This window comes from Tympanuchus pallidicinctus, unplaced genomic scaffold (genome assembly GCF_026119805.1).
Source record: "Tympanuchus pallidicinctus isolate F22 unplaced genomic scaffold, pur_lepc_1.0 scaffold3, whole genome shotgun sequence".
Classification (NCBI taxonomy): domain Eukaryota; kingdom Metazoa; phylum Chordata; class Aves; order Galliformes; family Phasianidae; genus Tympanuchus; species Tympanuchus pallidicinctus.
The window spans coordinates 104,689,232-104,702,717 of NW_026294747.1; the positions used below are offsets into that span (position 1 = coordinate 104,689,232).

Here is a 13,486-nt window from a genome sequence, read left to right on the forward strand (position 1 = left end):
AGTAATTCAACATTTCTAATGCAGATAGCAAAAGCATGATCGTGTATAAACTAGACATAAGGCAGTTCAGTGTTGTGACACAGCAGTGCAGTTTGCCCAGACCACATGAACATTCCTAACCTCCAAGTAGTTTGTTACACTTTTTATACACATGCACACTCCTTTGAAATCTGCAGACTGACACATTCTGTAAACCTGGCTAAGAAATACTGCTGTCATTTGGTAAGCTTAACAGACTATTTAATCTTCTTGCACAGTAATTATTTATCAACTCCTACTGCCACTGGCTACAATGATTACTACTCAGACTGGATTGTTCTACTCAGTTTTCAAAGATTTGCCAAAGAACTACTTCAAGTTCTTGTTTTCAGCTGAATCAAGAAATCTCTCAAGTGTAACAAGCAAAGTAGCCAGGAGCAGCTTCAAACAGCTGAAAGGAACAGCATACAAAGATCAAGTATTCAGGGCTTTCAGTCTTGCTTTTATTCTTCCTCTTCTCCTTCAGGCCAGCATATCTTAGTCCCAGAATAGCTTTAATTTGTGCTACTTGTGTTTTATTTGTCTTAGGCAACTCCCACAATAACAAAGGATGTAAAAGCTTTTACAGGCTGCTAAAGAGCAAAAAGAAGGAACAGCTGCAAGATGGACTCCAACATACAAGAACAAACCAAAAAACACAAGTAAACAAGAAGTCTTTCAACAGCCTGAGGGCACTATGGATTGTCTTTAGTCATTCATCTCCATTAAAGTTTCAGAAGATCAATTAGTCAGACAACACTTCTAGTAAGTGTAATGCCCACACTTCATACCACTGCACACCTTTCTGAAAGAGTATCCTTGCTTCTTACTAAGCTCCCAGTCAGAATGTGGCAGGTGGATAAAAGTAAAAGAGGGATGGAATAAATAAAAAGCAAGTGATCTTTAAAAGTTAATTAATGAGAATGTGATCTAGTGCTCTCATTAGGAATTTCACTCGTGAAAGGGCTTAAGCAGTCTCTGAGAAGAATTTCATTCCCTCAGGTAGAAAGCAACAATTCTCAGAACAGCCATACATCTTTCTTTTCCATCCTCTAAAAAATTTGGTGGGCTCCTTGCTAAGGACAGAGCTTTTCATTCTCCATCCTCACTCCGGAGAGAAAAGGATAGCAGTCTTTGAAAACAGAATTTCTTACCTTTATCTTTTTAACAATCTTGTTTTCTTCTTCATCATCTGTTTCTGGAAATTCATATATTTTAATTTTGTGTTCTTGGATTTCTTTCATTATCTGAAAACCAAAAACATTATTTGTTTGAGGAAGTCACACTTTAAAATAATTTATTTCTTGCTGCCAGCTGATTCTCCCTCTTTCTGTTTGACTGCAAGACCTTTTTTACTTAAGTTAACATCATGACACTTGCACAGGTTTAACACCACGAGGCTACTCCAAGGGATTATTAGCATGACCATCACTTCTTTGGCAGGAGAACACAGCTTAGCACTGGAGACTGCACAGCTAATGGAATACTGTCCATCAGAGCAAGGTAGCAGAAACAAACTAGGAGATTTATATTGATATATGTGCAAATGCAAAAACTAATATAGCTGAAATTTTCAGGTTGGTGTAGGAATTGGGCAACCTACCAAAAAAAACCAAACCCAAAACAATAACAATAAATCTGTAGGCATACTTTAGCCCTTTGAATTCCCACACCTATGGTTTTCTGTTCCTAGCTCACTCAAGCATCGCTTGCTAGAAGTAAGATGGCCCGGTTTAGTTGATAGTTTGATTCTAGCAGCAAGATGTACTGAAAACATTTGCAAGCACTAATGAAAACGTAAGAATAACCGATGGCACCATCAAAAATGAGGCTGCACTGTTTTATCTGAAGCATAATTTTAGAAACAAGCTGATTAGTTCTACAGAATTTTAGATGGAAAAATATTCGACCATTTAGCTTTCGCTACATGGTTTTGGAGAATGTTTCTGATTCACAGGTTAGCAATCTCAGAGAATATCAGTTTCTAGTTCAGTCAAGGACTTATTTTCAATTTCATTTTGGAAAGTCTGCCCTAATTAACATCAGCTCATTGATAAAACTGTGCATGTACTAAGAAATATGCTGCATTCTACATTATATGGGGTTACATCCAAAGGAAAACACGTGAGAAGAAACCAAAACTGTCTACAGCACCTTGACTAAGCTTCTCCAAGGCAGGAAATGTCTTCTCATATTCAGTCTTGTATCAAGAATTTTACATGCAGCATCTCTCTTACTATCAACGTTTTGAAGAATCTGTTACTTTTAAAACTGCAACTGGACACAGTTTGATGAAACCAACCTAAGGTCTTGTTCTATCATGTTCTGTGTCCTCCTTGTCCTCCTTGTACAATATAGGGAAGATTAAGTGTTCTGATCCCATAGTTGAAGTAAGCCAATTGGAAGCACTACCACCAAATTAGTAAAAATGCAAAGCAACAATGTCAATTGTATCAATGCAACAGTTATCATCTTTAAAAGTATTGCTACAGACAAGACTGACTGGCAGGTATACTTTTTCTCATCTACTGCCTGATGCAACTTTAATAAATCTATAGCATTCACTTTCACGTTGACATGTTAATAGTAATAATGTAATATTTTAAATATTGGGTTGTTTGTGTACAAGCTTTGGGGGATTATTATTTTTTTGCATTTTTTTCCCTTTTTTTTTTTTTTCCTTTTCTTTTTTTTTAAACTTCTATTGGGCACCTAAAGCTTCAAAAGCCCTTCCTCCCTGGCCCTTCCTCCCTTACTGATTTTTATCTCAGCAGTGATATACTTCACCTGTCAAGAATCACGTTACACTTAAATCATAGAATCTTCCCCCGAGGACAGAAATAAGATTATTTCACCAAGAAACACAATTAAATCTAGAGATATAAATTACTCAGCTTCGCTGTCTCAAGTCACTGCTCCAGGGTTTGAACCTCGCATGTAAGAAGTTAAATCTCACCATTTCCATAAGGACCAGGTTACTAACTTATCCCACATTGTAAATATTAATCTTTCAGCTCACCTGTTTTTTAAACTGTTGGCATTCCTCAGGTGTAAGTGTGTCTGCTTTGGCAATAAGTGGAATGATATTCACTTTTTCATGCAGGCGCTTCATAAACTCTATATCCAAAGGCTTAAGTCTGTAAGACAGCATTAATGAATATAAATTGCAAGGCTTTAAACTAGAACATACTAATTATTTGAGATTTGTCTTGACAGCTGTTCTTAAAGCACTGATTTATAAGTGACAGATGCTTGAATTTCAAAAGACTACCTGTAATTGCAATAGGAAATCCCCCACTATTGTACGGTGTTAGAGAAGCTAGTCATCAGCTAATAGTTACAGAGACTTCTGCTAGAGGAAATTACTCTAACTTAAGCATGTGATAAAAACTCTCCTACTAAGGTTTCAAAGCTCACGAGTTGTTTTTTAATATTGTGTTGTTGAAGACAGTTAGAATTGCCTATGTGCAATCAAAGTAGAAGCATCTCATCTCCAAAGTACTGTGTTTAACAACAGTGTTATCAAAGCTGGTGATAGCACCTTAAACTAAACATCCACCATATGGTTACAGAAGTAACACCAGTGCAGGTCAAAATGGTCAACATTTCCTGCTTGCTAAAGTAAAGCCACAGGTTTCAGTGTATTAATGCCTTAGAATTATAGCAAGTTTAGTCAGGCTTAAAGGATTCACTTAAAGGATTTAACAAGATTATTTCTCATATTAAAGAAATTAGGATTAGCAACAGATTCAATTGGTATTCAAGTTTAGTTTCTCCTCCAAATCACATACACACATATATAAATGAATAAAGAAAAAGCCAAAGGAAGCATATTTCATTTCACTTTTACATTTTCTACTTGCCACTGAATCTCTCAGCTTCTCAGCATGCTTCTTTTCAAGCACTAGCACTAATGGATGTTGAGTTTGAAAGCACTGGTGTGACTATCTATTCAGCCAAATATGCTTTCCCTCCCCTCATCTCAAACAGCTACCAAAGCCAACACCATGCCAACGGGCTGCCATCCAAGGAGAATAGTTCCAACTTCAGCACGTGAGACTCAGACATAGAGACTTCATGTGAAGATCCTAGAAGTGCAGGAAGAGGCTGCAATTCACCCCCCCATCTACCAGCCTCTTCTTTCTCTCCTCCTTCCCATACCAGCTAACTTGTTAGCTCAGATATTTGTGTGGAGATCAGCTACTAACAGTGAAACACATTAAATGGAAGGACCAGAAGTTGCATACAGAAGTTGTAGCAAGCCTGCTCTTTACAAAGGTATTAAGTCATTAGGACAAACAAAAGGAAGTTCACCTACAAATGCTTTATTTCACTGTGAACAGACACGTGCACAAAGGTGACAAGTATTTGTTTGATGAGTTGTATGGGCTGCTGTCTTCACAGGAAGCACAATGGAAGACTGCACCACCACAAAAGCCAGGTAGGAAGTGAGTAATGTCCTTTCAGAGAAGAGAGCAGTATGAAAGAGGAAATTAATGCTAATGGAAGCACCGATTCTCTCTGTGCTCCATTAATTTCCTTAATTACAGAACACCTCCAATCACTCACCTCTAAAATTGAAAGACACAAGGTAAACCTAACTCAACGTTGAACTTTTTGCAAGAACAACATACAGTATCTCCATAAGGAACATTTTACCAGCTTCTACACCAACAGTCAAAACTAAAACTTGATTTATCTGAATTTTCCCATTCAAACAATTTGTACCAATGATGGATTTAAAAGCCTTCAACAGATAAAAGCTGGGAGAAAAAAAAGACATTTGTTTTCAAGAATCTCAAATCTATATTCAAAAAATTGATCAACACAAAAGAAGGCTTATTCTCCCTTTTATTAACATGAAATTTGAGTTTGGCCCAACTAATGAAGCATTATCTGCCTCACACTCAAATATTTGCATTTAAAATGGAAACATACACGGAGTAAAACTGACATAACAAACATGCATGTTGGTGAAAAAATGTTTAAGGTGAGCCCACACAAGAAAAACAGCCTTTACTACTTTTGATCCATGCAACAAAATACCCTACTTTTCTGCTCCTCCTGGTTTTGAAGGTGCTACTTTAAGAGCCTCTGACAACATTAATCAGTTGCAATACATGATAAAATGCTAAGCAGCCAAACTCAAAGTCTGCATCTAATAGACTTTGAAAATGCAGTTCTCTCTTTCTACCACTAGATAGAAGTCTGATCAAGTTAAAAAGCAAGGTGGAACACTGCACAATAACTGAAAAAAATCTAAAATGCCAATATTAGAATTGTCACTAGACAAAGGATTACTCCCCAGCTGTATGCTTAAAAGGATGCCAGAAACTCTCCATCTTCAATTTATCAATAACATCAGATAGAAGGAGGGAAGAGGGAAGAAAAAAACTCTGTTGCTTAAAGTGTGAGCCAACTTTTACAGCTGAAATGTATTATTGTATGTAGCAAGTGCATGAACAATGACACAGACCTAAAAAGTAGCTTTACTACTTTTGAGCACTTCTGTATTTTTAATTGTTCCAATACTACTTTTTCTTGTTATGGAACTGATGTGCAGCCACGTTTTCTGGTGTTCTATCTTACCACCTGCAAAGCTTGCTGATGTTCAGCAAGCCAAAGTAAGCTCATCCTTGCAGTTAGGCACGGTCTGCAGGCCATTTAGGAAAAGATCCTAAGTGAAAATGTCAAATTTGAGTGTTTATCTGAGATACAGACAGATACAGGAAACTTAATATATTTAATACTAACCCATGTCCTGAAGGAGCAATGAAGTATAAACAGCACTGAACTCTATTATCTGGCATCTGGCGTCTGTTCACACGAGATTCTGCGTTCAGGTAGTCCTCAAATTTACTGTCAATGTAGTCAATAACAGGCTGCCAACTGCAGAGGTGACATGAATAAAAACCTGTAGGTTACATCATTTAGGTAAAAACTCTGACTTTGCTAAGAATTAGTTGGCTTTTTTTTTTTAATGAATGAAATCAACACAGCATGTTTTATGCAAACAGCTTCTAAGCACACAATTGAGTTACACAAAGGCCTGAAGACTGAATCTATCAGTTCACTGGAAAACCCTTACAAACACAATTACCTTCATCATAATAGCATTAAATAGAATGCTTAGAAGAGTAACCAAAGGAAGTGCTTTGATGGTCCAATCTTGTAAAAGCATATAAATAGGTTCAGCATACTGGAAGTGCTGATAAAAAGCTAAATGTTCTGTCCACTTAAAGGCATTAAGAGACAAGCTGATAGCATTTCCATCAAGTTATAGTGGTAATGAAAACTACAGCAGTTTTCAGTTAATGACAAAGCACAGGCAAGTTCAAATACATTAGTTTTTTAACTGAAGATCTAGGCACACACTTAAACTCACAAGGTATTGTATCACACACGTAGGAAAAAAAAGATAATCCCATATTACTGTGGGAGAACAAAGAATGCCTTCTTACCAATTACTATTATCCACAGCATCTCCAAATCCTGGTGTGTCAACTATTGTAAGTAGTAACTGAACACCACCTTCTTTGATTAAAACTTTTGACTGCTCCACCTGTAAAAAGAATCAGGTTAAATGCTTCACAATATAGTCACCAGTTTAAACAAAAGGGAAAAGCACTCAATGAGTAAGAAACCCAACAAAAAGCTGCCAATCTTTCTGCCTCTGGGCAACTTGCTTTGCTTATAAAACCCCAATTTCTTTGGTAATCAATGATTTGTACATCAAAATGGATCATGATTTAAATTTTAGAAGTCCATAATAAAAGAGCCCATTTAGTATATTGGATAGCCTGATGTTTTATCTCCTTTAAAAACAGGAAAAACACTAAGCTGATGTCAGCATAAAGATATTCTGAGATATCCAGACATTCTCACAAACCACGCATCATCCTCAATGAAATTGCTAACTTCAGATATTTTAAAGAAAACAGCTTTTTAGAGCTTAGTCCCACCACCTGCCCCAACCATCTGAAATGTCACATGTCTAGTTCAGTTCATCTCTGAAGAGCGCGCTCATTTGTGTTCACCCAGCATAATGCTGGGAAAAGCATCCAAGAAAGTGACTGTTTCCTGTTATAAAGGCAGCAAGACTGGAAGAGAACACAATCCAGCTGCAGTCTGCTGCACCACGACTCACGTGATCATCCTGGATTGGTTTTCTGGTAGCTCAGGTCACTGATGGAAATCTGACTCAACAAGACAACCGCCACAGCACAAGATCTGATGCAAGACCTGGGTGTGGGAATGCCTGCTACAGCTGTGACCATCCATATGCAGCACAGCTCTGTGAGCTTGCAGGAAGCTGGTCAGGAAAGTTCAGGCTGAACAGCACATTGACTGCCAAGTCCATTTTTTCCTCTTTTTTTTCCCCCTCACATGATGTAGTAATATCTCAGTAATTACTGACAATGCCAACATCAGGTGTATCCAGCAATAAAACAGCATTTGGTGAAAAAACTGTGCTGTAATCACTGTCCTACCTGTCAGTCTGATCCACAACAGTAAGAAACGACAAATTCACAGTAGTATCTTGGTCTTTTGAACTGCTCACATATTTAATCATGTTTTTCCTGATACTATTAGTAATTCAATAGAAATTCTCCCGAAGCTGTTTTCCAGGTATAGATTTAATAAATCAACCATTCCATTTATTGCTCTTAATAGCAAGTGACTGCACACAAGACATTTATGCCACAGCATTGCTTAATATGCTGCTTAAACCTCTTGATCACCAACTTCAGAAAGAAAATTCAGCTCTGTGCAACTACCTGCAAGAACAGCAATGAGCTGTCAGAGTAGAAACTTGGATGGAAAGTCCTTTTTGGAGAGCCCCTTGACCTGCTCAAGACTCGATAGATCCTCCCAATGATACTTAAGAGCTTGCACATAGCTATTTGTGCAGGTGAAACAGGCTGGTTCACACACACACACCCCTGAAAATTGTTGCAAGCACTTTGCAATCATTGCCTGTGTGATTTAACCTAAAGCTGTAAGACAAATGATCACTCCGCAGAAAGTCAAACTAAATACCTCTTGCATAAGTAAAACACTCATAATTAAGAATATACAGAAGCACAGAAAACAACAACAACTTCAAAGAAGTTGCAGCTCCATATTTAACCTCTAAGTATGTAGCAAGCCATTTCTCCCCCCCTACTTATCAGTAGTTATCCTATCCAAGCCAGATCAATCCATTTTGCTCCTAGGTCTGAAGAAAGAAATTCAGCAATGCCCTGGCTGTCTGCAGCATGCAGTCACCATGAGCAGATTCCTCCCCCAACAAAAAGCCAAAACAATAAACAAAATCAGTAAGGCATCTTCTCAGCGCTGGAATGATCTGGATGATGAGTTATAGGAGAATCTGGGTTGGAGTGGACTTCAAGGCCACCCATGTTCTCCTTCTTGAGCCTGCCTAACTGCAAAGTTAAGGAAGCTTAAAACAAAGTTAAAAAAAAGACAAAAAAAAACCCCAACAAACCAAACACACTAAAACCCACCCACATCCAACCTGGACACCACCCAGCCATCCTTCCACTAACTGCACAACTTCCACCGTTCCAAAAGTGCTCAATATAAAGCACAGAGGATCTGCAAATTCGTGCAACATTCTAAAATGTGAAGTTTTAATTGTGGTGAGTAGATTTTTTTTCCCCCTCGAGAACTCCATAGAGAAATTTTCTTGTACACAACTATGCCAGAACTCAAGGCAGTAATCCCCAGGCACACAGTCAACTCAGCCAAGAGTTTACTACTCACAAGCTTTAGCATGCAGAAGATTAACTTCTGATTCCTTGAATTCTTTTTGCTATCTTGCCTACAGTAAACACACAACGTTCCTACAACCAAGCTCTCTGCAAGTATAAGAAAGCCATTATATTTTCTAAATACTGCAGATGATAACATTAAGAACTGTACTCTTGCCAAACACTACAAGGTATCAACTTTATTCTTCAGCAAAAAAATTCCCAGTAAGAGTCATTAAATTCTTAAGCTCTCGTAGTGGAATGCTTTTACAGGAAAAGCAATTAATAACGAATAATCTTGAATGTGTGTTTATAACCAAGAAAAAGGAAGGTCAGGAGTTCCTTAGAAATGCCACACTAAACAGTTCTCTCTGAGTGCAGCTCAATTTCTGAAGTCACCTTCTGACAAATGCCTGCCTTTGTAGCTGAACCTCTGCTGACAATGCTAACATCTTACTTGGTGGTAGGGATTGAAATTCTTACTTTTCATCAATTCCTGTAAACCCTGCTGCAATAGCAAGGCATTTTCAAATACCTGCTGAATAAGAAGCTTGGTCAATCTAATTGTTTGTGAGTGCGCTGTGCACAGTCAGCCCATGCCCACCACACACTGTAAGTGGTAGAGACAGCTGGTAAGGGACAGTAGGCAAAGAAAACCCTGCCCTACAGCCTCTGGAAAGTTGCATTTCTTTTGTAATTTAAATGGATGTGGCCATAGATGGTCAAAGGCGAAGAAAAGCAGCAACATCTGGAAAAGATCCAAAAAATCCCTGTAAACCAGTGTCATTCATAGTTAAGCATCCAACTGTATCCTATCATCTGGTTTTACAAGTATTCCCAAGAGATTCATGGAAAACATTAGTTCAAGCCCTGGAATTTGAAGCTTTTAATAAAAACCCTACTCCAAACGGCCATTTTCCCATGCACTCTGGTTAACTGGGTCACGCTGGTCAATCCTGCAGTGCTACACAGAATTCTGTGACACCGAGCACGTTACAGCTTGGCTGTTTTAATGGATTAAACAGGACACTGCATCCATCTGACATCAAGTCATTTACTGTTATCTGCTGGTTTTTCTGTGTTTTCCATGAAAGGAACACAGAGGATGTGCCTCACAAAACAATGTATTTGGGGAATGCTGGAAAACTACAGTAAGCAATTATTTGAGTAAGACCACTACTTGTTTTCTGATCAGTGACTCCCACTGTATCGAAGCAGGGAATTATTACCACTGAGGGTTTAGGCTGCTCTCACGTTATGTCTTATCTCCACCCTACAAAACCTCAGCATTCTGATATTCAGCCTAAAAATGCTTACATAGCCAAGAGTACAAATCCCATAGATCCAAACACCAGGTTTTATTACTCCCTCTTTGATTTGTTATTTGCTTGAAATCACATACAAACACACAATTTCCAAAATTGTGGTGGAAAATTTTTATTCTCACTTAAAAACTGAAATAAGAGATTTCTGTCTTTGAAGAACACAACAGTTCAGGATGATTGAATCATCTAATTTTGCTATTTAGCACATGAAAACACCTAACTGAGAGTCCTGAGACTCCATGTGAACAGTTTTCAGTTGTTCTTATGCTGATCCATCATTAGTCAGGGATGGAGTGAGTTACCTGTGAAAGCTGTTTTGTTATTCACTTGCTTGTTTTTAAGTCTGAATGTAAATTTTTCTTGTTTTTCCCTGTTAAAAAAATCTTCCAGTGACAGGATGCCAACTCAGCCTTAAATTACTTAAAATAATGCATGTCTGTGAACATAATCTTAATCGGTTTAGCTTCAGCTACCAATGCCAGATCAACAATAATAGTCACACCAAGCTTTTCCTCCAATAAGAAATATCATCCTATGCAGTCTTCCAGCATTTACTGAGCCTCATTACAGCTCATTAGTAAGTTTGTTTTATTAGAGCTAAACTATTGGCACACCTTTTCCATACGACTTAACAGTTCTTTAAACCAGGTTGAATCAGCTCAGCTTTTCTTAGTGCACTAATGCTCCTAATAACAAGCAGGCCCACAGCCCATTTTGGTACTGTGATTTTGTCAAATACTTTGACAGACATGGCCAAAGCGTAGAGAAACATACTGTTCACCTCCAGATGTTCAAAAGCTACCCTCCAAATAAAAATAAATAAACAACATTCTGTAACAAACACATTTTATGTTAGCTTTTGAGACTTGGAAGTTGAGCTAACTGGCAAGCAATTTCATTTAACTTTCTATAGCATTTTCTGTAGTATGAGCACAAGCAAGTTTTTCCTGGTTATCATCTAGTGTCCTGAAACAGGATAAAAAGGGAAAAAAAATAATTTAAGAACACCCAAAGCTCCAGAAAGAAAAACAAACCTCCCCACAAAATACTAAGGTCAGTGGATCACAGCACTGGAATAGTGCTATCCAATTCCACTGAGCATTCAATGTTAGAATTTCTGTTCAGTGTTCCAAGTACCTACTAGCTCAACACAAGGCCTCCTAATCCCCTCTTGACAGCTGTGTCAGTACAAAACCACTTTGGACACAGCTGAGGTGATCCGAGTGTCACACTGTGCAGCTGGAGGAGCTGCGAGGGACAACAGCAGCAGTCGTGAGCCATAACCTGGTACTTGGCAGAGGTGTGTATTAAGTTGGATCTATCATAAGCTGTCTTCACCAAAATCTTAAGTGTCTGACAGACATCAAGAGAAATGAGTGGAGCTGGTCTGCTCTTATTCCTTTGTGCAACTGTGGAGGCAGGAAATAGCTGACTGAAGAGCAATAATTTCCTAACCTACTCACGACACCAAGAAGGCATTCAGTTATTTCTTAGTATCAGGTTGTTTTGTTTTTGAATACTATTTTTTATAATATGAACAACATGCTGCTCTTCTCGAGAAGAAAATATACTTAATAGCAGTAAAATATTACAGAAAACAAATAGATCAAGTTCTGCTTTTTCAATGTGACTAAGCATTTTAGTTGTAACACGCACTTGCAGGAACATATCCTTTGCCTACAGAGTCTAGTGCTTAAAGTCAGCCAGCTTCACCCTAGTCCAGAATAACAACTTCTAACTGGTAGAAAATGTACCACGAAGAAGATAGGCTGCAGAATACTGCTGTAGTTTGACACAAAAGATTTGCAGTAAGCGGAAGGACCTAATAATACAGTTTCTGAAAGCCTGCTTTAAGGAGTTTTTTACTGCACATTTAAGTATTTCTACATATATACTCAGTATCTTAACTGACAGTAAAACATTCCACTTCCCAGCAGGACTGAAGCCATATGATACTTCTAAAGAACAGGCAGCACACAAAGTACTTCAGAGCTCCCACACTTCAAAAGGCTACAAGTTTCATAGCCTGAAAGTTTTGTGTAGTTACTGTATGCTGGGCTATACACTGAGTATTTAGTAGTGGTTCAACACTGTGGCTGCACTTATTTAAAACATACGTACTTATCTGACAACTGCATCACCTTATGTCACTAAATTGCAAGTTCATTTACTCAAGCTGCAGTCTTCCCCCCAGACATACCTGTACAGTCTTTTTAATTCTGTGTGAAGGGCCTGGATACTCTGGGGAATATAATTCTGTTAAGAATAATGAGTTGATTAATGTTGATTTTCCCAGTCCAGATTCACCTAGAAGAAAACAGAACAGTTTAGTAAAACACAGTATCAGAGATGGTATAAACACCAAGATGGATACTTCAAATACTCTTAAGATATAATATCTGAAAATATTCATTTCTTTCTGAGGGCTTCAGAAGCTATCATCTTCCAGATATATATATATATATATATATATTTTTTTTAACAGCACATCAAACTATCACTGCTAGGTTCTATAAACATTCATTTTTCAGATCACATTTTTGGTATTGCTAAATGCATTTAGCACTTCTTCATAGCTCCTGTTAAAATACACAAAGGCTGTACTGCTCCAATTAAAGCTTGTTAACAAGTCACCCTCCTGGTACTAGTTTGTATCATGATATCAAAGTGAATTGATATATTTCCTTTATGTCAATTTGAAGATCTTGCTACAGGGAGGGGGTTGGTGGAAGGAAAATATGAACTTGGGATTATTTTGTTGTCATTACTGAAGTCATGAGAACTAAAATGAGGTTTCAAAACTATGTGGTTTGCTTGGCAATTTTGTTGCAGTATGGAAGGGGAATGGATTTTATTTGTGGTAGGTTTATTTGCTGAATTGTTCATGAATAACAGTAAACCAGCCTTCCTAAAGAATCTGGGAGGCAGCACTGTCATGACAATCCAAATGAATACATTTACAAATCCCACCATAAAAATTACCCCCATTTATAGCTCCAAAGAGACAGGAGCAAGAATTCCACATCAACTACTTGCATTACAGTACTTAGAAACACAAGTCTTTTACTTAGGTTTGTATCATAAAGGAATGACTTCAATGTGATAATGCACACCCCCATGAAAGTAAGCAAAAACAGATTCAATCTCTCTGCTCTTCTTTACAATTTTCCCTATGTGGTGGTGTTAATGTTAACTGAAACAGATACAGTTGCACAGAAATGTGCTCTTGAGGCAATGCATTCAGATACAAACTAAAACTAGCCTGCTACACCCACCATCCAAAACAGGACAGTTTTAGAGGCTGAATTTCAGGCTTCAAAACTTGTCTCAGTAAGCGTCCTGGGTTAACGTAAGTAATCAAGAGCTACAAAACAGAGAGCAGCTACGAGC

General features: G+C 37.9%; 1 protein-coding gene across 3 annotated transcripts in view; it reads right to left on the bottom strand.

Annotated features, from left to right (window-relative positions):
• The window catches only part of SEPTIN7 (septin 7), a 72,013-nt gene that overhangs the window by 13,225 nt on the left and 45,302 nt on the right, over positions 1-13,486 (bottom strand). For all 3 annotated transcript variants that reach the window (XM_052692352.1, XM_052692351.1, XM_052692353.1), the window contains exons 3-7: positions 12,297-12,403; positions 6,480-6,580; positions 5,773-5,907; positions 3,038-3,155; positions 1,173-1,265 (exon numbers count right to left, since the gene is read on the bottom strand). In XM_052692352.1, the coding sequence (XP_052548312.1) occupies positions 1,173-1,265; positions 3,038-3,155; positions 5,773-5,907; positions 6,480-6,580; positions 12,297-12,403 (554 nt within the window). The remainder of the gene's footprint in view (positions 1-1,172; positions 1,266-3,037; positions 3,156-5,772; positions 5,908-6,479; positions 6,581-12,296; positions 12,404-13,486) is intronic.